Here is a 25,758-nt window from a genome sequence, read left to right on the forward strand (position 1 = left end):
CATAGTTCTGTGCATTTTATAGTCCATGAAAATAAAGCAGACACTACTTGTTTAACAACTTTCAGCATCTAATCAGACTTGCACCAATATGTAAGTGAGGGAAACGCTTTACAATATTACATTTTATAGGAATTTTTTTTTCAAAGAGTTAATTGTTTTATGCACTGTATAGTCACAAATTATAATTTAGGAGAATAGTCATAGCACAGAGTAAACCTACATTTTCATCAGAAATAGATGATCAGAGACTTACAGTGTAAAATAAGGCTATTTCAATCTACTGTACATGTAGATTCAAAGCCTTACGAAACAATCTATTACCCCTGTCACACACACCCCATAGCTGCAAACCATAAATTGTCACAAGTCCACCCCAACAAACAGTTGATTTGAATAAAAAGAGAAAAATCCAACAAGCATAACACTGAAAATTTCATCAAAATCGGATGTGAAATAAGATAGTTATGACATTTTGAAGTTTCGCTTAATTTCACAAAACAGTCATATTCACATCCTGGTTGGTATGCAAATGAGAGGGCTGATGACATCACTCACTCACTCACTATTTCTTTCGTATTTTATTATATGAAATATTCTAAAATTTTCCTCATTGTCCTGTGAAACAACAATAATTCCTCCCTAAACATGTGGAATTTGCATTGTTTGATACTATGTGGTTCAGTCAAGTTGGTCCTTATTGTCAAATCTGCAAAAATTAAAATATAGTATAATTCAAACAAAAAACACAAAAGAAATAGTGAGTGAGGGACATCATCGACTCTCTCATTTGCATGCCACTGAATTGTGCATACAGCTGTTTTGTAAAAAATAAGCGAAACTTGAAAATGTCATAACTTTCTTATTTTACATCCAATTTTGATCAAATTTTCAGCATTATACTCATAGTTCTGTGCATTTTATAGTCCATGAAAATAAAGCAGACACTACTTGTTTAACAACTTTCAGCATCTAATCAGACTTGCACCAATATGTAAGTGAGGGAAACGCTTTACAATATTACATTTTATAGGAATTTTTTTTTCAAAGAGTTAATTGTTTTATGCACTGTATAGTCACAAATTATAATTTAGGAGAATAGTCATAGCACAGAGTAAACCTACATTTTCATCAGAAATAGATGATCAGAGACTTACAGTGTAAAATAAGGCTATTTCAATCTACTGTACATGTAGATTCAAAGCCTTACGAAACAAACTATTACCCCTGTCACACACACCCCATAGCTGCAAACCATAAATTGATAGATTGATGGTATTGTTACAAAAGTACTGTAGAAGCATATCATTTAAGTAATTCACCATGATACAAAATATTTGGAGCAAATTTTGAGAGAGCACCTAGATACAGATCTGCATATATTTTTTGCCAGTGAGGACCTAATAATCCCAATAATCGGTAGCCGATTTGATCTGGATAATACCGACACTATAAAGCTCTTTGGAATTCAGTGGTTATCAGCATTAAGTGGAACATACAATTTTATCGCCATTTCCCCTCCCTTTGCTGTTTTGAAAAAACAGCAAATTCTGTGTGTTTAGTTTTCTCTGAGGCTTTAGTTCACAAAACAGCTACAAAATGGTAAATTTTGTACATCCTGCTCACTGTGTAATGTGCCATCCATCATATCGCATGCCAGAGAATTTCTTGTATTACTGCAGATTAATCACACTAATTTGAGTCAAATTGAGAAAAAGTATAATAATTTGTATTGCCATTCATGTACACTGTAGATATGCCAATGGTAGAGAAATAAGTGTGAGATTTTTCATTATCAAATCTCACTAACTGGCAATTATTTCTGTAAACACTGCAATTAGGGCATGATCAGTTTGCATTATTTACTGTGTAAATTATAAATGCTGCTCATTTGTTTGGACCCCACAACTTTGACTGTTCACCAAAAAATGTTAAAGAAATATGATAGGTATACATGTACATGTATGATCCTTACTTCAATAAAGAGTGCTTGTACATGTAAGCAGGAAATTTCTTGGCAAATGTTGTGGTATGAATGTTTTTTTAAAAGTAGTGAAAACTATTCATCATAATGAGTATGGGATTACACAATATAAATTTGCACGTGAGTAATACTAATATGCCAGTACGTCAACTGAAAATGGTATGGTATTGTCTTTAAATTGGACAGGGTCTGGAAATACATGTTGGAATTTGCCCCTGAAGCCTATTGCTTGCAGTGATTTTTATCAGTCCTTTCATGCCCCCTCCCCCTTTCTTCATGTAACCCCTCCCCCACAACAAAAACTTATCTCTTCTTCTGGTTTAGGTGTGCCCACTACTTTTACCCCCCATTTCTTCATTGAAACAAACAATAAAAAAAAACCTCAATGAATAAGCCAACAACTTCTTTAGAGTTTCCACCCAGGAAGAGAGGATAGACATGTATAATAATTTGGACACTCTTCGCCATCTCGTTACAGGATTAGAGAGTCAGCACTATGGCATCGTTAACAACATGTACCTGGCTTCACTATGAATTCCAATGTATAATAGCCATTTCAAAATGCCAACAACTATTGAAAAGACTGTAAAGATGCCCAAACAGAAAGATCTATAACCTTGTTTTTGCCACGGATGAAATGTTTTTATGTCGCCTGTCAGCTACACTATGACTACTCTCTTGAGGTTACAAGTGGATCTTGAAAATGTTTGCTGTGGATGTAGATGTATCTCCCAAGGGTCTGAAAGTCTGAATTCAAGCCCAAAAAATGTATCAATCTGAAATTAACAATAGAACCAGTAAGCTTGTTTGTGTTTGTTATAAGCCTTTTTTTGAAAGTATCCTTTACAGAGATTTTCCCTCTGTAATAATATGCATGTACATGTATTTACATGAGTAGCCAGAGTGAATAGCAAGAGAACAATGGGCAGTATGGTTTACTGGTCTAACTGGTCACACTGGTCCAGTTAAAATTGTACTGGTCCAGTTAAAAATTAAACTGGTCTTGAATTGTAACTGGAATTTTATACTGGTCTTGTTTCTGGAGTTTGTTACTGGTCTCACTGGTCTTCAAACTGGTATCTAACTCAAGCTGGTAATACTGGTGTTACTGGTATTTCCTCCTGGTCTGACTGGTCAAACTGGTCCTTCAACTGGTCTTACTAGATCAATTTACCACATGCATTTCGTCTGTTATATACCATGGTCAGTGAAATGTGGTGGAAAAGATGGTTAGTAAATTAATCTTTCTGCTGTAATTTTAAATGTGTTATGTGAAATTACACATTTTCATTGTGAAATAGTTCACACAATTATTTAGAAAGTTTTGAAACAATGAGTGACATTGCAATGATACTCTTTTCTAAATCCTGATTTTTCTTTAAAAAATAGGAAATATGCAAATGGGGTAAACCACGTGATCAGCATCACCAGAATTACTGGTATTACTGGTCTTGGTTGTAAATTAAATTTCAAACAATACATGGAATTACTTTTGACCAGTTGACTATATCAGAGGAATATATCTTTGATCTTGATAATTATTATGATAATATTAATACTAATGATGATTATAATAATAATGATAAAAATAATAATAATAATAATAGTAATACAATAACTAATAATATCATCAATAAGAATGATGACAACAATGATCATAATATAATCATCATCATATTAATTATAATAATAATAATAATAATGATAATAATAATAACAATATTAATAATAATACAAAGAAGAAGAAGAAGAAGAACAATGATGATAATGATAACGATAATAACTTTCTCTGAATTGCAAGATTCATTTTCCATAATTCGTCAAATGAATTTGACTTGAAATAAAGTCATTATTTTTATTGGACCAGTTACACCAGTTTGATGAAAAACAAATTAACTGGTATTAGTACTTTGCTTTAACTGGAATACAATTGTCGGAACTGGTCTCCAGTTGATTTTTACTGGTCCATTTAAAAATCAACTGGCCCGGTAAAAATCTACTGGAAACCAGTAAAAATCTATTGGAAACCATTTATTGGACCAGTAACACCAGTTTGATAAAAAAAAATTTAACTGGTATTACTACTTTGCTTCAATTGGAATACAATTGTTGGAACTGGTCTCCAGTTGATTTTTACTGGTCCAGTTAAAAATCAACTGGCCCAGTAAAAATATACTGGAAACCAGTAAAAAAATTTACTGGTTTTACTGGTTTTTCCTTCTGGGAATATACAGAGGTGCGGAAAAGTTGGTGAACCCCATCAGGAAATGCACACCTCTGTGCCGAGTGTTGGACATAGACAACAACACTTCAATGTAATATTATTTGACTTCACAATTAAAATTGAAAAGATGGCAGATTTTCAACACTTTTAAACATGTTCATTTTCTGGAGGGGTTCACTAAACTTTTAACACCACTGTATCTATTGTGTAGTATAACATTTGCTGACGACTGTCTTTCCAGTAAGAAAAAGTCAATTGCTTTCAATATCTACTTTTTATATGATAAATTTGAAGCAGATGATGTCGTGAAAGATTAAGAAGCAAGAGCTATTTCAAAATGTTTCCTCAAGTATATTGCAGTTCTTAAAATTGGGCAGCCTGCAGACAATATATCATGTAAAAAGATCCCATTCTCCTTTAAGGACGTTCCACAGTTATGTTTGTACGCATTATGATCTGCGCATAGTTTACACTCTGCGCGCTGACGTCACAGTGGATGAACAGGTGATTGATTAGCTGCGGGTATGAGATGATTTTTCTCATCTTCTGCACTTTAACTGCAGATCCGATGCGTTATTTTATGAAGCTAAAAAAATGAATTATTCCATGGACCATTCAAAAAAATATTCTCTACAATTTCAAAATACTTTACTCTGCAGTGCTGCCAAGAATCACGAATATTACCCCGAGTTTGAATAAATGGTAGAGTGGTTTTGATTTTTTCTTCACATAGATACTAAGCATTCGGCGCATTTTTGGTGTTTTAAAAAGCACATTTGCTCTAATAGAAATGCTGATAATTTAAAAACAAGCACATGAACCCCTATTTTTTTATGTTTGTACCTCTTAGGTATACCTTCCTCTACAACTCTGCAAATTTTGGTGAAAATGACATGGATTTTGAATAAAGTGCAGCATTTATTGTACGTTTGTAGTTTGTTACTGAAATTTTACATTTTTTAGATTTGATTTTTTTTATCTTTTACGCCATTTTTAAGAACTGACAGTGCTGTTAAACTTAAAATTGCTAACAAATAGCACTATAAATAGATTCTCCATTCTAACGATACAATTATCAACTCTCTTGCCAAATTAGATGACTTTGTCATGTATTTTGACTGAGTAATAGGGTTTTAAACTCATTGTAGTAATCTTGGGCGGTCTAAAAATGCCAAATTCTTTTAAATGCGCAATTCTTAAGAACATCAATTTTGGGTCAACTTTGAAGCTCTATAGCAAAAAATCAAGCACATGGACCTATGTTAATTTTTGCATATTTCGAATATTAAGGTTCTAAAGTATTTATGTGCAAAGTTTGGTGAAAATGACATGGATTTCACTTTAACTGTGGAACGTCCTTAAAATGACCCCTTGACTTGTTTCACTGGCTTGGGCATGTATATTTACTAGACTCCACATAATGAAGAAAACTAGCAACTCAATATGTACAGGATTGTTGGAAATCCTATCAAGGGAATGAACAAAACCCTTAATCTTGAATAAAAAATCACATGGAAAATGGTTGGAGATTTTTCACTACAGCTGCATCTTAATACTGGAAGAGGCTACCATATAAACTCAAGAAATCATTTAAGTCTCTTCAGTGAAAAAGGTGTTGGAAATTCAACAACTTTTTGCTCTTTTAATTTAGATAAAAACAATTCTGTCATTTTTATTTTAAATTTTTGTCAGATCTGTTTTCCCCCTAATACACATGCTCTATTAAAGGTAAAAGAAAGTAGTTGCAGCAAACAACTATTTCATGAGAAAGTCTTTTAAATCAAGGTTAATTATCACCATATTATCATTAATCTAGATTTGGTATATCAATACTAACTTACTGTATTTTTGTAAAATCCTGAAATCTTAGCTCAAAACCGATAATTCTGATGATCACTATTAATACAGAAAAGGATACACTGCATGAGGTACAGTGTATTAATATTGTTTGGAAAAATACCGGACATTTGATGGAATTCCACGCTTATTTCACTCATTTCTCAGCAATTACACATTTTCTCCCAGAGCCATATGGAACATATTTTTTTATTTATACATACAAACACTTGGGTGGTAATTTTATTGGATTCTGTTCAAACTAATTTTGAGATAGCTACCACAACTAGTATTTATATACAGGTATATATAAATAAATGAATAAATGAATGAATGAATGAATGGATGGATGGATGGATGGATAGATAAATAAATAAATAAATGAAAAAATAGCACTGTTTGGCTATCAAAACCTAGGGTGAGTGCCAGTGTCAAGTGTTGGAAAGTCGCTAAAATGAGCATTCACAAACTTTTTTTGTCGGCATAGAATAAGGCTAATGGATCATGAAATTTCTCAAAATAATTTTTAGACTGAATTGCTGTTGATGCTTACCTTATTGTGTGAGTCGATTCTTGCATTGATCTGGCCATCCAAGATGAGTGTCATGAGTTCATCTTCTAAGTCTGCTACAGAGGTATTGAATGCACTTGCCATCTTCTGCATATCAGCAGATACATATGGACTAAAGTACTGTGAGGTAAAAGAGAGGGATATCCAGAGAATTTGTGTATATTAATGGTTATGAATGTCCTGGTTTTGTCATCTCCATCATCGTCATCATCATCATAACATCATTATCACCATCACTATCATCATCACCACCAACATCACAAACATTACCAATCATCTTGTCACACCAATCATCATCAGCCTTCATCAACCTTCTACTCATCATCACCGTCTTGGAAATAACATTCAGCAACATTATCATCAACACCACCACCACCATAATCATCATCATCATCATCACTCCCAACACCAACATCATCATCATCCTCATCATCATCATTGTCATCACCACCATCATCATCAACCATAAACTCAACAGTGCTGCAGCACCATCATCTTCATCATCATAGCAAAAATAATCGTCAACATCATTATCATCAAAATAAACTTCATCATCATCATCAAAAAAATAATAATCCTCATCATCACCAGAAGCAGCATCATCATCAAGAAAACTATCATCATCACTGACAAAGTCATCAATATTGACATTTTCATCTGCTTAATCCTCATTTTTCTCTTCCGACTCATTTTTATCATATCAAAGACTAACCTGTATGAGAGCTCTATTCCTGATCTGTGAGTAGAGGACGGAGACATGTGGAGCAAGGTACATGTCAAGGAGGAGATTATCTTTAATCTCCTCCAGGAGCTTGAGACATGATGCATACTTAGATTCATAGAACATGAAGATGATATCTCTCAGCTGTGGCTCCAGCTCTAGGAACAATTTGAAGGAGCTGAAAATGAATATCATAAATAGTCTTCATTATAAATTCAGTGGTAACTCTAAACAAAGACCCTGGAAAATGGATAACCAATCAGTAGGTATGGTATGTTAATGTTGGCAGGGGAAGTTTGATACTGAAGATCAAAATTTTTGGGTGGCACCCAGTAAATACGATCACATACTCTGAACAAGTGGAATGCCTCTGGCGGTCTCACCTGCATCACGTGATTCAATATAGCAGCAGTGCTGACTTTGAAAAACAACCTTTTAATAATTATTCACAAAAAACACCATTCATATGATACAATACTACGTTCATTGACATTTGACCTTGATAATGTGACCTAAAACTTGTCAGTGATACTTGATTACCCTTATATCTACATTTTATACAGTATAAAATAAACTTTGAAAGTTATGACAGCAATCTAATAATTACCTCTAAAATGGCCAAAGTTCAATGACCTTAAATGACCTTTGACTTTGGTCATGTGACCTGAAACTCGCATGAGATGTTCAGTGATACTTGACGACTCTTATGAACTAGACCAATATACTTACAGAGTTATGATGGTAATTCAACAAATACCCCTAATTTGGCCAAAGTTCACTGACCCAAAATGACCTTAATCATGTGACCTGAAACTTGCACAGGATGTTCAGTGATACTTGATAACTATTATGTCCAAGTTTCATGAATCAGATCCATAAACATTCAAAGTTATGATGGTAATTCAACAGATACCCCCATTTTGGCCAAAGTTCATTGACCCTAAATGATCTTTGACCTTGGTCATGTGACGTGAAACTCATGCAGGATGTTCAGTAATACTTGATTAACCCCTTATGTCCAAGTTTCATGAACTAGGTCCATATATTTTCTAAATTATGATGACATTTCAAAAACTTAACCTTAGGTTAAGATTTTGATGTTGATTCCCCTAACATGGTCTAAGTTCATTGACCCTAAATGACCTTTGACCTTGGTCATGTGGCATGAAACTCAGGCAGGATGTTCAGTAATACTTGATTAACCTTATGGCCAAGTTTCATGAACTAGGTCCATATACTTATGCTGTCATTTCAAAAACTTAACCTTCGGTTAAGATTTGGTGTTGTCGCCGCCGTCGGAAAAAACGGCGCCTATACATGTAGTCTCACTCTGCTATGCAGGTGAGACAAAAATAAGAAAAAATCTTGGAAAAAGTCGGATTTGAGCCTCTCATCATTGTGACTCTGCCATGATCCACTGATGGCCTAACCAGTGGTAGAGTTGCTGACCAGCAATCAGTAGATACAATGTTTAAATCCTGCTGGTTCCAAGATTTTTCTGACTAATCTTTTCCATCAGTAGTTAGCAAATAAATCTGGGCATTATAATCAGACAATTGAGGGCCTGCCCCTTGCCTACTGGAGCCACATGATCCAATGTGTTAATGACCCAAGATGAATGAAAATATTTTTACATTTTTTAGATAATGCCTGGTGATATAATGAATTCGCATTCACTATCAATTGCATCAGAAGAAAATAATGGCATTTTATGGCATCCCTATATTACTTGCTCTCAAAATCTATGATTAAAAAATGCACAACTCTATTATTCTTTGATAAATTTTTGCCACACCTTCATGAGTATATGAAATTTCTGGTTTTATCAACAAACTTGATGGCAAGGTAAACTTCCGATTGAACCCTAAAAGTTCGAGGCTGGGGGAGCATTATCACAATTACATTTCAAACTATCAATCTATAACGTGAATAAATTATGCTACAAAGTCACACAAAAATTTGTAAATCTATGACATACCAAAAATTGTTCTAAAACATAATTTTATGTAGAAATCTAACGCGAATTCTGTTCCAATAAACAACATGTTGTTCATAATAGCATTGATGATTTTTATCCCCCAAAACATATAAGAAAAAAAAGAAATAGTTAAAAAAGGAATTTAAAAATAAAATACTTTTAAAAATCATTTTGATACCGAATAACTTACAAATGTGCATGTACATGTAATCAGATTTTCACAAGTCCTATATAAAGCCAAATTAGCCATTCTGTGGATTTATGATTTACAGCTAAATATTTATTTCATACTGTACAGATAAACTAAAATAAAGATATTCTGTGAAATTTTGCAAGGCAAATACATTATATTGATTACATAATTTTTTCCTATTATGCAAATTTTTGTTGCAATCTGCAGCTGAGATCTAAAGGGAGGGGCAAAATTCCCCTCTCAATCCCCCATCCCCACAAAGGGAGAAAAAAATTAAAGTACAAATATCCAAAGACTATTAGAGTAGGTTCTTTTAATGATTTTGAATAGTATCCATACAGGAACCAAATGAATCCCACTGACTGGCAGTGTCTGAATATATAAATGAATTCCTATTCAATCTTGTCAAATCAACTATAAATACAGCTCCCTTACAGGGGTTTCATATATTATACTTCACAAATTGAATTTTGTACAAGCCATTGCCTGAAACCTTAGTAACTCAGGAGCATGAACAATATCTTTGAAAAATTTCTTCAAGTCTTGACTGGAAGATCAGCAAGAAAATTTTGGGTTGGTCACAAGGTGGCACTATGAAAAATGAATGATAAATTGCATGGACGGTTATCTAGCTACAACCATGCATGGTATCTGTACAAGGCCTGCTGATGACCGGTGTGTTGGCTCAGTTGGTAGAGCGTCCGTCTTCCAACCACGAGGTCGGGAGTTCAAAGCCCGGCCGCGTCAGACCAAAGATGTAAAAGATAAGAGTTGCTACTACCCTATTCAGAGTTCAACATTTAAGGGATATAGACTCGTCGATCTGGTGCTGCACAGTGGCTGCCGGGCCCAAGATGAATTGGGCAAAATAAATTTTCGGTATAATTCTATTCTCAGATTTCTATTTCAAACAATCAAATATGGATTTTCATTTTGTTTTAACCAATACATGCCTCAATAGGAAATGTTGGCCTTTTTTTTTTGGGGGGGGGGGTTATGAAAGACTTAGAGATTTGGTGTTCTGTTTACCATAACGTGTGCAGACATAAGAATCTTTGTTTTACACATTGTCTGAATACACATTCAGCAGCATTTGAGCTCCATTGAATCTAGACACAAATATACATGTACTTACATGTTAATTTGACTATCAAGTCAGGGTTCCGTTACAAAATTAACTATATCCTACAAAGTCATGTGATTGGTTCAAAATCATCATGTGACTAAACATATATAGATATGACATAAATGATGTAGAAATGAAATGCCCATGAAGAAAATTTGTTATGCCATGATGTCAATATGGAATAGTGCACAATTTCTTTCGAAGTATCAATATGGATCATTAGACAATAACACAGTTCTATCATTGAATAGCAAAGTGAACATAACAGTGAATTTATAAGCAACAAATCCCTTTAACATGAAAAAAATACAATCAACTTTGAACATTGATATCAATCAATTTGCACTAAAAACAGAACCAATTGACTAATGAATAAAGAACCCCCCCAAAAAAAAAAGTTATTGTTCATCTGGTTACAATATGCAACAGGTTACAGATGGCTTTGTATGGTACTTGAAAATATCCTTTCTTTACCTGCTGGAGATGACATTTTTCTGCAGTTCTTGTCTATCAAAAGAAGCTAAAGCACAGAGCCCACCATACATGGCCACGTTGTTTGGTGACATCAGCTGTACAGAGTTAAAAGAAAATAATGTTATTACTCTAAAAGAATGCAAATGAAAATATGACGAGTATTCACATGCACGTAGGATAAAAAGGATCCAAACAAGAAAGGTGATGGTGTTCACTTACATGTACAAATGTGGATAACCCCAGCAAAATATTGACAAGTCTATACTAATCTTCTCTGCATTAAGCCATTCATTAGGACTTGACAAATAAAAAAAAATCATAGACTTGGCTCATCTTTCTGAAAGAGTAATTTTGCTCTAGATGTATTTACTGTCAAAAGGTTTACCAAAACATGATATATTTCTTACCATTTCTTAACCTTAATCAGACTGGGGGGTTGATCCAGCCCCCCCCCCCTAAAAAATTTTCGCGATAAATCCGCCACCCAAATTTTTTTAACGTGTTGCTCGCTGACTTTTTACTTTCAAGTCTCTGGCAACTTTTGAGACCAAAATTGTGGCCCCAAGGTACGCAGTTCTGAAATGACGCAACATCATAAGTGCATGCAGATCCAAAATTGCTCAAAAATGTGAATTTGTGTACAAATCCAATGCAAACAGTGTTTTTAGCCCAAATTCATAAATGTATAATTATTTTTCCATTTATTGATTAAAGTCAATCAATATCATCTTGTTTAAGGTAAAAATAAAGTCCCTGAAAATTTCAATAGAAAAAACAATAAAAAGCAAAAAGTTAAAAAACAAAGAAATACAAAAGAAAATTTAAAAAATGATAAAATACATAAGAAAATAAAAGTGATGTTGCAAATTTTTCAAAGTACATTTGATCAGATTCCTATGAATAGTCTGAACCCCAAATTAGCATTTGAGGGGGATTACTTTTAAGCAAACTTTTGATTTTATGCATAAATTAGCATAATTAATTAGCAATGAGATTTTTAGCATAATTTGATTTTGATCTTATAGTTTTGTAGATTATGCCATGGGTAATGCGAGTGCCAATTTTCGTTGCGATCGCTCGATCAACGGCCAAGATCATAAGGGCCCCCCTCCCTGTCTATTAAAAGGGTTAACACTGATGAAAGTTTCCACATATTTTACACAGCATGCATGCACCATTCTTGAGTGAATTTCAAATCAAAACCTTGTCACTCTGAATATGCTTTACATGTCATAAGTAGTTATACAGGTTATAGATGATCAATTATGACAAGTGATTGATGCTTCGGATCTGCTTTCTTAAATTGCATGGAAAACTGAAAATGAATCTTAAATCCGATGTAGTGTGGATTTTGAGCAATGAAGTCACAAAAGTCCAATTTAAATAAACCTCCTTCACTAGTATATCCCTCTTTGTCCTGTAATAGGTAACTAGATAGGTGTATCTGAAAGCTATTATTATACATTAATATTGCAAATTAAATTCATTAACTTACATCAGGGAAGTCACAATGATCAAAGGAAGCCTGAAGGAAGTACTTGGCTGCTGGTTTGTATTTCTTGGTGGCGAGTTCTGCTAATCCAGCAGCACACTTAAGCTTGGTAGCTACTGTTAAGTTATCTTTTGTGTCTTTCTATTGATTAAAAAATACAATATTTACATCCCAGAGAAAAGTTTGTAAACTGGAGTAGGCAAGAATGAGTTTGAAGAAACATTGTGAATATGAACTTCCAAAGAACTTTTTTTAAATACTTTTAGAATAATTTCTGTCAAGGATTCCTTCAAGAAATCTTGCCAAAATAAAGTGCTGTTTTTTTTTTCAAGACTAAAAACATGTATACAGTGCATCTGCAAGCTCACACTCCTGTCTCACGTTCCCAAAGTAACCACATTTGCCCCCTAAATAAATAAGTATATATTACTATGAAAAGGATTTTTTTTTAATTCCACAATCAAGGGCCCAATTTGAATTGGGTTTTAGATGCTTCTATCACAATTTTGTATACTTTCATGATAGCAGAAATACACGACTGCCATACATGTAAAAATAATAATAATTAACATATACGCATAGGGACTATCCATTACTAGTAAGCAATGGGTTGATGGCTCAATCTGCTTACCTCTGACAGTTCAGGTGTTGCCTCAGCTTTGTTGACATAGCTCAGCACATGAGACCAATTCTGAAGATGAATGCTAACCTACAATAATACCAATAACCACATATGTTGGTATCAAGAAGACATATATCTCCATATTTTACATAATAAAAACAAATCAAAATGCAGAAAAAATATGTCTAACAATGATCAACCCTTACACCTTCTAGCATATACATGTATTTCAATTTTCAGTTTCTTATATTTATAAGTCTTTTCCAACAAAGAAAAGTATTCATGACTACAGCAAACCTTAATTCAATACAAAAAGTATATAGTGTAGTTTCACATGTCCATGTCATAATTTCCCTGGTATTTCATCAGAATTTGCCAAGGATTTTGTTTTAATTGCAACACAAATGTAAAATCAGAGGTGTATGCTTTTGCATAGGGCTGAAGACGATTTTGTTGAAATATTCACCAGCAGCCTAAAATGCTGATCAAATTTGAGAAGTTAAATTATTCCCTGATTTACATGTAGTATAATGAATTTTAGAGGAAAAAAGTGAAGGAAACTAATGGTTGACTACTAGCAATGTACTTCAAGATTTAAATTTCAATGAAACTATGAAAATCATTATCATATTTCATTCTACAAACAATATATTGTGAACCTATCTTATGCATGCTATGTGTACCAATGCTACATCTGTGATTTTCTCTGTGGAGTGTTTTACATCGTTGGCTCCCTGATTTGCATACATGTATTGCTTTGCTTGGAAAAAATATTTTACATCTTATTCTAATGAATTTTCAATGATATGCTTGTGTGGTTTTTCTATTAAAGGTAAAAGAATGTAGCTGCAGCAAAAAAAAAAAAAAAATGATTTCATGAGGAATTCTTTTAGATCAATGTTAATAATCACATTATCATACATGTAGCTCTAGATCTGGTATAGTAATGTAAACTTATCTTTGTGAAATCATGAAATCTTAGGTCAAAACCGATAATTCTGATGACCAATATCACAGAAAAGCATATGAGGGAGTGTATTGATATTGCTTGGAAAAATACCCAACATTTGATGGAATTCCATACTTATTCTACTAATTTCTCATTATGTACACATATTTTCCAGAGCCATTTGGCACATATTGTTTATTCATACATGTACATACAAACACTTGGGTGGTCATTTTATTGGATTCTGTTCAAACTCATTTTGAGATCGTTACCACAACTGGTATTTATCTCTAATGTTGAAATCAACTTTTCATTTGGGTGGATTTAACCTCTAACGCAGCAATGCCCATACTTTAGCCACTATCCTAAAGATACTACTCACCTTAATAACATTGAGACACATGTTAATGATATGTTTAGGACTGGTGCAGTAATCCCTGGCTCTGGAATAACACTTGAGGGCATTACTGAGATCACCTTGATCCAGATAATGGTCTCCAAGATCATCATGTCCTCTCCTATGAAGGTGTAAATAGAGTTACCTACTTGGAAAGTTAACTGTTTAAACAATGTACAATCCTGAGGTTTATTTCCAATTTGTCCAATTGCCAACTCGTTTACTACCATTTGGTCTATCATCAGTTCGTCTACTTACCACATGGTCTACTTTCATTTAGTCTAATGCCATTCTGTCTAATAACCAGTTGGTCAAATAGCCATTTAGTCCATTTACCATTTGGTCTAATTAATCTAAACTATTAATTATGCAAAATGAATGAAAAGAAAATTGGTATTAGACCAAATGGTTATTAGACGAAATTGTAATAGACGAAATTGTGATTACACGAAGTGATGATTGGACCAAATGGTTATTGGACCAAATGGTTGTTAGACGAAATGTTGATGGATGGAATGGCATTAGACTAAATGAAGGTAGACCATGTGATGAATGGACGAGTTGGCAGTGGATGAATTGGCGATTTACCAATCCTGAAAGGACTGTTAGGTTATTGTTCTTGTTTGATGATTTTTAGCTCTGGACTGTTGACAGCGTTTCAACCAGTGTATGCTGGTCGTCAACATTTTTCTATAAACCCATAAAAGACCAATGTCTTAAATACTTAGTCCTACAATTGCTGCTTGCTGCCTGCTGCTACCATGATGCTAATGATACTACTACTGATGATGATGTCAATGGTGGGTGAACTTCCTCTATTAGTTCAAAGACACCATTTGTTGCCTTTCTCAATAGACTGAAGGCTTGAATGAAAAACAACATTCTTCAAAACCCTCTTTGAACCATGGGTTAAGGACAATCCAATGTCAACAACAATCTTGTCTTTCAGAATCAGTCTTTCAACAAAAATTCATAGCTGGTGACTGGGTGTTTTGTGGTGCGTGGTTATATGTTTTCCTTACTCTTCAAGTTCAGATCAGACTTCATAGCATGCATCTACAGTATATAGTGCCCCCCCCCCTAAAAAAAATAATAATAATAAAAAAATGAAAATACTGAGGAAGAGCATCACACCATGGTTTAAAAAAATACACCTCATTCACAAATGGGAGTCAATATGTTTAAACCGATTTCCCCCCCCCCCCCAAAAAAAAGTGAGGTACATGGAAAGTTATGTGGAACCATGACCAACTTTTCCACACCATTGCCCAACTACATGCAATCCTTCTTTTCGATCCTGGGCTCCGTTTCATAAAACTTGCTATAATAACAAAGTTGCAATAAAAGTTTAAAGCTACTGAAATCCTTCAAGCTGATTGGTAGATAGTAGATTTGTGATAGAAATTGTACATTTGTTATTACAACAAGTCTTTATGAAACGGGACCCAGGTGTGACCATATCAAGATCAAACATCAAAGATCATACAAACCTGATGCTCTCTTTGATAGAGTTACTCTTGTAGTTCTTGAGGTCTGTGTCAAGTTTCTCCAGCTTAAGAGCAGCCTTTTTATTGGTTGTTTCAATCCACTGAGTGTCCAGAGATGGTATGTTGTGAACTACCCCAGATACAGCATCAGGTAACACAGAGGAATTGGATCTGTTAGTAAAATACCAAAAAAAATCACATTTCAAAAATTAGAAAATATATGTGTAAAGAAGAATGGTGACAAACTAAAATAGTGAACTCCAGTAATAGAATGAATATACCAATATTGTTTGTTTTTGCGATGGACAAAAGATGACAGATGGATAATACATGCCATTTAGATCACCTTGTATCGCCTTCACTTCCGATGGGTGAGACAAATGTATTTGTCACAGACATATATGGTACATGTAGACATGGAAATCGTATCTAGTGTACTTATCTGAATACCACAACACAGTTAAAAAGCTAAGAGAATGAATGAACAATTAAATAAACAGGTTTGAAATTCACACTTTTTACTATCACGGATAGGGTCACAGTTTATTCATCAACTCTTTTTTTTTAATGATTCAAATGAACCATAGTCTCAAATCCAAGCAACACGCATGATTCTAGTTCTCTTTACCGAGAGTACCAGAGTATGCATTCATGTTCAGTCCTTTTAAGTAAGCACTGAATTAAACGCATTACTATGAAATCAATATCAGCTGAACTTTAAGAATTAAGACAGGCTTGGGTAGTAACATGACACAAGATTTAATACATGTATCTTGTTGAACTATTTTGTACTCTGGGATACCGAATTAAAATTTGTTACTTTGTTATTTTGTTGAATTATTTGTTTTCAGGGCTGTAATCTGGTTTCCTAAAAAGTGAGAATCATTTTGTGTGCTTTATATAACATATGTTCAAAATGCAAATTTTTGAACACTGCATAGGGTGACTACATGTACATGTATGAGTGTACATGTATACATGCAAATAACGAATGCTCAATCGGACTCGTTGTTTACAAACATTACTACTACCAGCAAAGGCCATTATGGTTCAGCATTTGCACAGTTATACTTTAGATGAACACAAGATGGCGCTACACAATGTAGTACCCCGATGTATATGTGGAGGTGCGTGGCCAAGTGGTCTAAGGCGCCTGGCTATACATGGAAAGTCCAGGGTTCAATCCCCTGCCGCGGCACCTATGCCCGTGAGCAAGGCATTTAATCTACAATGCTCTTTTATCCTGCTTTCAAATAAATGGAAATGCTATATGCATTATTGGTAACTAGGTGTGCACTTGTTAAAAAAAAAAAAAAAAAAAGTATATCAGTATCCCGGTGTGCTGCCATGCGCATCACATCATTTTTTTTTACAAAACTTGGCCTAAGAATTTTGTTCAGCTGTATTTTCCAGGATGAAGTGAACATGTACATGTAACCTTAAACACAAAACAAAAGACAAATGATTAGCTTACACAGCATCAGTGAGTTTCCTGTGTACAAGCTGATACATGTGTGTATTGTAGGTTGTCTGTGTGTAGTTCAAAGCCATTCGAAGAGCCTCAATCTTGAAGGCTGGACAATGGAGGGCGACAAACAGGAGTCTGTTGATTTTTGCCAATCCCATGTAACTTGCCGCATAGGCTTCAACATCCTTAAAAATTAAAAGAAAAGTGCATCAATATGAATTCACATTCAAAAGAATTACAGCACATAACAAAAAGGCTTCATGAATCAGAAAATATGAAAACATGCCTAAATTTGATTTTGCAATTCAGTTTGACATGCATGAAACAGTTAAATACATCTCTTCTTTGTACAAATTGAGCATGGGCAAAAACACCATACAGTGCGTCCCACAAAAATGAAACTAAGATTTGGCGATGATTTATCATAATTTAATCACAAATGCAATAATTATAGACAAATGACCTATCATTGTAAAGCGTAGAGCCTCCTCTTTCCTCGTGTACAACATAGAAGATTTCTAATTCATGCATGAGTGAGAAAAAACAATTTGAAGAAAGGATACCAAAAATTAACTTCGCGGGTGATATCTGCCTTTCAAAAATAAAATCACATTTTCAAAATGTTCAATATCTGCTCTTTAATTTAATACCTCAATCACAGAAAATGGTCAAGAAATAAGAAAATTCTGTGTATTTGAAATAAGGCTTGTATTGCGATAATTTCATAAAATGAAGAGGTTTTCCAGGCTAGCTTTCAGACCTACCCGACACTCTGTTCTGTTGACGATGAGCCATGGATAAAGTCTTTTGTTAACCATGCAACAGCTTCGGTGGAAAACTGGTGAAAACACGTTTTTTTAATGAAATTATGGAAATACAGGCATTGTTTCAAAGGAACCAAACTTTATTCCTTGACCATTTTCCGTGAATGAGGCATCAAATTAATTGAACTTATTAAGCAGGTGATTTTCTTTTTGAAATTCAGATACCCTCCGCCAAGTGAGTTTTTAGTATCCTTTCTTGAAGTTGTTTGTACTCACTCATGCATGGATGAGAAATCTTATGTTGTACCAGATGAAAGAGGAGTCTCTAAGCTTTACAATGATAGGTCATTTGTCTATCGTATTTATGATTCAGTTATGATTAATCATCTCTAATTCTCAGTTTCGTTTTTAGTGGGACGCACTGTATACTCATTTCATCTGGAAGTGAGACCCAGGCTGAATCACAGAAACCCATCCAAGATAAAAACTGCAATTCCACCAAGGTATTTCAATCCCCAAATAATCTAATGAATATATTCCCATTATTTTTAAATTCATAAATTATTCTCTCCCTAATCCATTCATTCACTTTATGGACTCATTCTTTTGGTAATCAAATCCAATTGTTTCTTCACTGATTGAATAAAAAACAGACTTAAAATTCATTCATTTATTCATCTTTTTAATATGATGAGTTTGTGAGCCTTAGCCAACCAGACCTGTAATATAATCTAGGGTAACAATAAAAGGTTCACTTCACCACATCTTGAGAACGAACTCAATACAAATCGTTTGTTCTTAAATAAGTTTTTACCAGTGTTGGATTGTCCACGCTGTATCTCAATTCTTCCTGCGAGTCTGAACCTTCACCTTGCATATCAACCTGCATCGGCTCCACAGGGCCCTGTGAGAAGAGACAACAATATCAGTGATGGTACTATAAAGCTACTTGTAAGCTTAAAAATGACTGATATTCTTGTGCTAAAGAAAGTATGGTTAACAACTTAACACACCTTGTCATGGGCATAGAGTTTTACGTAAAAACTTTGTTTGCCCCTCTCCTCCCAATTTCTTGAATTCAATACAGTGGAAGATAAACTGGGATGTGCGGCTTCAGCAGATATATATAAGGGTATTAACAAGAGCATAGGCAAGTAAAAGATTGATCAGGGTTAAACTATTCCTTCTTGAGCACCCAAGTTCATGAAGTTGGTTGGTAGTGGATTGTATTACCAAACACTTTCATGATTCATTCAATCATATCAAACACATTGTTTTCTTAAAGTTCATCAAACTTCCACCATAAATACATAAAGGTTTATTCCAATTTGTCTAATGCCAATTTGTCCAATTGCCAACTCGTCTACTATCATTTGGTCTACCATCAGTTTGTCCTGAAGGGCCTGAAATGTAAGTTTAACATTAATCCATTTTAATTTCAAATATTTTTAAAACTTATTATGTTTTTCCGACCTTATGAAAGTTATATCACATCCCTCCAACTTGTATTAAGGCGTACATTTACCAAAGTCTTGGGTTGGAAATCAAAACAGCATTGTCCAACCAATAATTTGGGTAATGTCGCCTATGAGGTCCATACATGTTTAATGTTTGGACCTCATTGGTACTAGGAGTGCAATTTTGACACTGATAGAAAGAAGCATGGAAAAGAATAGACAGCTGGCAGCCGTCTGTTTCAAGGAGTTTTTCAACATTTTTTGATTTTTTTAATTTCTCCTCATACACAGACGGCTCGCTAGCGTGTCGCCGCCATTAGGGGAGGTAAAATGCAAATTTCCCCGACGGGGCTCATCGATTTTTGTCTTTATTTCATAAATATATATGAAAATAAGTGTACCATAATGCGAATTAATATTCCCTTTTGGCATTAATTGCCAAAAACGAGGGGAAAAATAAAGTTAAAAGGAACAAAAACAGCGACTTACCTCGGCTGTCATGTAGCTCCTAGTTCACTCGTTCATCCGAAGTCGATATAACACACAAACATATGCCGTCGGAAGAACTTCCGGGTCAACTGCGTATCAAAACCATTGGCCAATCAGATCATCTCTTTTACGTCGGGTTTATGAATACTAAAATTCTAGACGTTTTTTTCCCCTTTTCCTTTATCTCTTTCTCTTTCGTTTTCTCTCTTTTTTGTTTTACTTTTCTTTTTCTTTTTTATTTCCCCTTTTTTCTTTTGTTTCTTTAACTGCTCTTCTTTTCCCCTTCTGTAATGCGTGGCCGTGACGTAAAGGTCATGGGGCGGAGTTTGACTTTCGCCGGCCACTTTTTCATGAATTATTCATTACCAAGATGGCTGCCCACTAGTCCGAGTCGCAAGTGTCAACTTCCAGAGTTAATCCCCTGATTGCCAGTTTCAAAGCGGGAATTTTGGGGTAAGAAACTGTCGTTACTTATACATTTTCAGCTATAGGTGCATATGTATAAACTGTTACTGTTAGAGGAAAATATTGCGGTATCGAGGAGAAAAACAAGAAATTAGCGGTGGCCATTGAGCCCCTGTACAGACGAAGGTTTAACTTCGGTCTATGTATTTGGTGAGTGGAGCCAACGTAGTTCAGCGGAACAACCAACATAACAGAGACCGAAGCTTTTGGTCTAGGACAAGAAGTGAAACTTTGTGTAAAGTAAGATTATTGTTTTTAAAGATCGTGATGTTGCATGAATTTTATATTTTCCCCCCATAAATCCCACCTTTGCCACTCGGAATATCGGATCGAGTTCACGGTCTCGAAGTTCGGGTAGGTGGAGCGAAGTGTAGCGGTAGTGAAGTTAGCCTGGAGGCTTCTGGGGAGTAAAAGTCATCTACTCTACGTAGGCTTACTCCCCATTGAAGCCTGGGACGCTTAGGCATAGAGCTTACGGCCATGTTCACGTCGCCATCTTGATTTCTTTGTCTTCCGCTTGGCGACAGCACGCAAATTGCGCAATTTGCGTGCTGTCGCCAAGCGGAAGACAAAGAAATCAAGATGGCGACGTAAACACGGCCGTAAGCTCTTCCCATCTTTTCATAACATTTTTCTCGTTTTTTTAATGAATTCTTCTTTAAAAATGAAATCGATATCGCAGATATGTCTGAAATGAAGATGAACCTCATGTACATGATTTAGGGCTAACTTTTAGATCTTTTATTAGAGCCTAACGTTAGTTAGAGGGAAAGTAGAAATCTCGGGGGCGAAAGTTTCAGGTTTTGACTTTTGTGGCCGTATGTGCATGACTATGCTATGGTAGGCACTTCAGGTGAAAATTAGGAAAGGCTGTTCCAGCATATTTGATGGGCTCACAATGAGGCTCAATATCTATGATTTACAAAACTGTTTGAATTTTCAAATTCCGATATCTAGAAGTCGAGTTATTGTCATCTTTGTGATGAAAAAACAGGCCTTTTTGTGGACAAAAGAAGATTGCGAAATCTTATTATTCTCTTTGTTTTGGGCATGGCACATTTATAATACATAGCTTATGGGGAATTGTACAAGCTTTTTATTCAAATCTTAAAGTACTCAGATTGATTTGACATATTGGCATATGATTTCTTTGGTTCAAGGGCAACTACCCCTGGACGATAACCCCCCACCCCCCCACCCTCGGACAATTCTCCTCCCCCACCCCCACCCACCCTGGACAATTACCCCCCCGGACAACTACACTGTACCCCTATCCAAAAATCTACACCTAACCTAACCCTATTTCGGGGGTAATTGCCCTGTGGTAGGTTTGTGCACAGGGTAAACATGACTTGATATTGATTTTCTTTGCTTGAACATTAGAAATTAAGTTTTCAATGAATATAATTTGTAATCAAAGAAAGAGAATTAAAATAATAATCTTAGGATTTCTAGAAAAAAATAAAAACAGATTGATTTCAATTGTCTATTATCTCATTATTGTCTTGTTATTATGGTCTCAATAAAATTGTTGATATTATTATTGTCTCATCATCGTTTCCTTATTGTCCCAATTAGTATTATAATTATAATAATTATTATTATGATAATTATTTTTGTTTCATTAATATTATTTTCTAAATAATTATTACTATTTTAATTACTATCATAGTAATTATTGTTATAATTATTTCATAATAATAATTATTATTGAAATAATAATTATTATTGTCTCAATAATTATAAGGCCTATAATTATAATTATTTTTATGATTATAATTATAATAATTTTTATAATAATAATAATTATTGATGACTTATCAATATTACTATCTCAGTAATTATTACAAGTACAATTACTTTCATTATAATTGTTATCATTATAATTATTTTATAATTACTATTGGGCAATTCCATAAAATGATCAACCTTTTTGTACATCTGACCCACATTTTTCTAAAGTCTTACTTCACTTCATAAACTGACCAAGTCATGGTCCTTTGAGAACATTACAGACTGTCAAAAGAACCAGAAATCAGAGACAAAAAAATTCATGAAGGTCCCACATGTAGGGGGTCGGACGTAATATTTTATGGAATTGCCCTATTGTAATAATAGTTATTTGTCTCAATAATTATAAGGCCTTTAATTATAATTATGATTATTTTTATAATCATAATAATTTTTATAATAATAATTATTGATGACCTTTCAATATTACTGTCTCAGTAATTATTACAATTATAATTACTTTCATTATAATTGTTATCATTATAATTATTTTATAATAATTAGTATTATTGTAATAATAGTTATTATTGTCTCATTAATTATAAGGCCTATAATTATAATTACTATAATTATAATTGTTTCTACAATTATATTTATTTTAATTATAAGTATTATTATTATAAGGATTATTATTGATATCTCATTCATATTATTGTCTCAGTAATTATTACAATTCAAAGTACATCATTAGAATTGTTATTACAATTATTTTATTATAATAATGATTACTGTAATAATTATTATTGTCAATAAATACTAGAATTGATGTCTCAATAATTATTACAATTATAATTATTATCATTATAATTATAATTGTTATCATTATAATCATAATAATTATTATGATTGTCTCAATGTTTATTGTCTCATATTATTAATATCTCATCATCACTGTTAATTGCCTCATTATTGTCTTCTCTTACTTTTTCATAATATCTTCAAATTAATAATTAACACCATAACAAAGGTCCATAAATCAGATATCAAATTCATGAAACACATCTCATGTATGTAAACCTATTTCTAAATTAAATTCATGCAAGGAGCTTTCTGTGCCATTCAAAAATACGACTTTCATTAACAATACCATATTCTAGACATTCAGACGCATTCCAACAAAAAATCACATATCAAACAAAATTCTTGAAGTTTACTTGCAGTTTTGCTCTTAATACTTATTTCACACGAATTCTACAAAATTATTTTCAAAATAACAATTTGATTTTCATAATTAACAGAGCTCAAATCGTAATTAAAAAAAATATACAACGGCTGAAACATACTGTGTCTGAATACCAAGACTAATCTCAGGCCCAACGCAGTGGGGATGACGTCACTCACAGCTGTTCGTATACGCTCAAAACAACCCTGCTCGATCGACCGAGTCAGATTCACAAACACCTCATGACACTCAAAACTGAAGCTCATATTCGCAAACTCTCTACGGACCAAATTTGATTAGAATTTCACAAAATGTTCTCAAATATACAATTTTATTACTGACCGAGTTTACAAGGGATCCGATGATTACAAGAAGGTGATTTCAAGCAAAGAAAAATAAATACCTGAATATTAGGTCCTTCCCTCGCATGAAGGTAAGTTAGACTCCGTCTTGTATATTTCCGATGTTTACCGAAGATGTACGAAGCAACCGCGGGAATTTTTGACCAATCAAAATCAGCGGAATAAAGGAAGAAACTGACTCTGTCTTTTCGAGCAATGCCGAATGCAACTCCAGCGCTCGGCCAAAGTGCCGAGCGGAGCGAACTGTGTGTGTTAGAATAGGCGCTCGCCATTCACTGCAATGCAAAAATCTACGTCTAGCGCACTCCTAGTACCAATGAGGTCCAACATTACATGTATGGACCTCATAGGCGACATCAGTAGTATTTTGTGTCAGAAATCTTTGTGAAGATGATTATTTTTGTATTTTATCAAAACTACAAGCTATCGTACTGTCTAATCATTACATTTCGATCTCACTAATTGAATACATTGTTAGCAATAAAAAAAATTGAAAGAAATGAAGGGGAACTTACATTTTCACGGCTTTTTCCTGATTTTCTGGGCAACTGCTCTTCTCTTCTGACTCGCGATCGAAGCTGATATGAAGATCACGTGATTCGCGTTCTCGTCAGCTGATCGGTTGGTTATTCTTTTCGTCAGACGTTAATAATATATATTTTATAATGCTAGCATTCATCGCTAATTTAGGTGAAAGAGATTGAAGTTAAACAGCGCCAGGTCGGAATCATAATTATTTTGGAAGAGTGTATTTATACACTCGATCTCATACCTGACGTAGACGGCGCTACTCAACAAATGCACAGTCTATTTAAAAATAAAACAGAAAGAACGCCTTGAACACAGGCCAAAATGCCTAACGATTTCTCCGCGGCATTAACAACTATCGTAAAGGGCGCTCCATTTATCAATAAAGATGGATGCTAAGCTGTCTATGGCGACAAAATTTGCCGCAAATATTTACGAAGAATTGTGAGAAATGGTCTGAAAATGCAACAAAAGAACCGGTGAGTACCGATTAAACATTATCAATTTATTGAATAGAACATATTTAATTACTACAATGTAACGATTTCTAGATAATATTGCTTAGTTCTAAGCTAGGGAGGCCCAAACGCGCGTGAGCGGAGTCCCACTTTATTAGCACGGGTAAGTATTGGGGTGTCGCCTAGAGTGGTCTAGCGCTGTGTCCGCGCGATCGCCCGCCCGACTGAAGTGCCTAGCTATGGCCTATGCCTAAGCGTCCCAGGCTTCAATGGGGAGTAAGCCAACGTAGAGTAGATAACTTTTACTCCCCAGAAGCCTCCAGGCTAAGTGAAGTGAAGTGGAGTGGAGCCTGCAGGAACTTCGCTCGAGGTAACTCAACTCATGCCTCCAGTCGTCACACCAATTTCAATATGTGGGACACTGCAAAAAAAGTTTGATGCATTTAAAAAAATTCTCTATCAACATTTAGGCCTACGTTAAAAAAGTTGCAATTACAAAATATCTTTGACTACATTATTACCTGCATATACATCGGCAGCGGCATTGTGATTTCTGGATTCGCGGATGAAAAGACGAGAAGTCTGAAGCTGAGTTCTACCGTGAAAAAAAAAGTGCTAAAAATAGTGATAACTAATAACTCGAATAGCTGGCACGGATGGCCGGATACCCGATCATATACCGGATACATTCTACAGTATACAAAAATCCGGGGTCCGGGCTGAAAGTATTTATAGCTTAAGGACGTTCCACAGTTATATTTGT

The 25,758-nt window shown here is 34.4% G+C and overlaps 1 protein-coding gene across 3 annotated transcripts; it reads right to left on the reverse strand.

Moving 5' to 3' along the window:
* On the reverse strand, nucleotides 1–25,647 carry LOC129269397 (COP9 signalosome complex subunit 1-like). Of its 3 annotated transcripts, none has more exons than XM_064105711.1 (11): nucleotides 25,517–25,639; nucleotides 19,098–19,187; nucleotides 17,526–17,704; nucleotides 16,055–16,222; nucleotides 14,550–14,685; nucleotides 13,228–13,305; nucleotides 12,600–12,737; nucleotides 11,105–11,199; nucleotides 7,325–7,511; nucleotides 6,595–6,732; nucleotides 1–2,757 (listed from the first exon to the last, which is right to left on the reverse strand). In XM_064105711.1, exons 1-11 carry the CDS (start codon nucleotides 25,538–25,540, stop codon nucleotides 2,641–2,643), a joined length of 1,350 nt encoding a protein of 449 aa, XP_063961781.1. In that variant the 5' UTR covers nucleotides 25,541–25,639; the 3' UTR covers nucleotides 1–2,640. The 3 variants fall into 3 exon arrangements, with proteins under 3 accessions (XP_063961781.1, XP_063961780.1, XP_063961779.1); XM_064105710.1 differs by having other exon boundaries at nucleotides 1,170–3,169; nucleotides 25,517–25,647; XM_064105709.1 differs by lacking the exon at nucleotides 25,517–25,639 and adding an exon at nucleotides 20,230–20,354 and having other exon boundaries at nucleotides 2,564–2,757.
* Between the last annotated feature and the right edge of the window lie 111 nt (nucleotides 25,648–25,758).

Source organism: Lytechinus pictus, chromosome 10 (genome assembly GCF_037042905.1).
Source record: "Lytechinus pictus isolate F3 Inbred chromosome 10, Lp3.0, whole genome shotgun sequence".
NCBI classification, from domain to species: domain Eukaryota; kingdom Metazoa; phylum Echinodermata; class Echinoidea; order Temnopleuroida; family Toxopneustidae; genus Lytechinus; species Lytechinus pictus.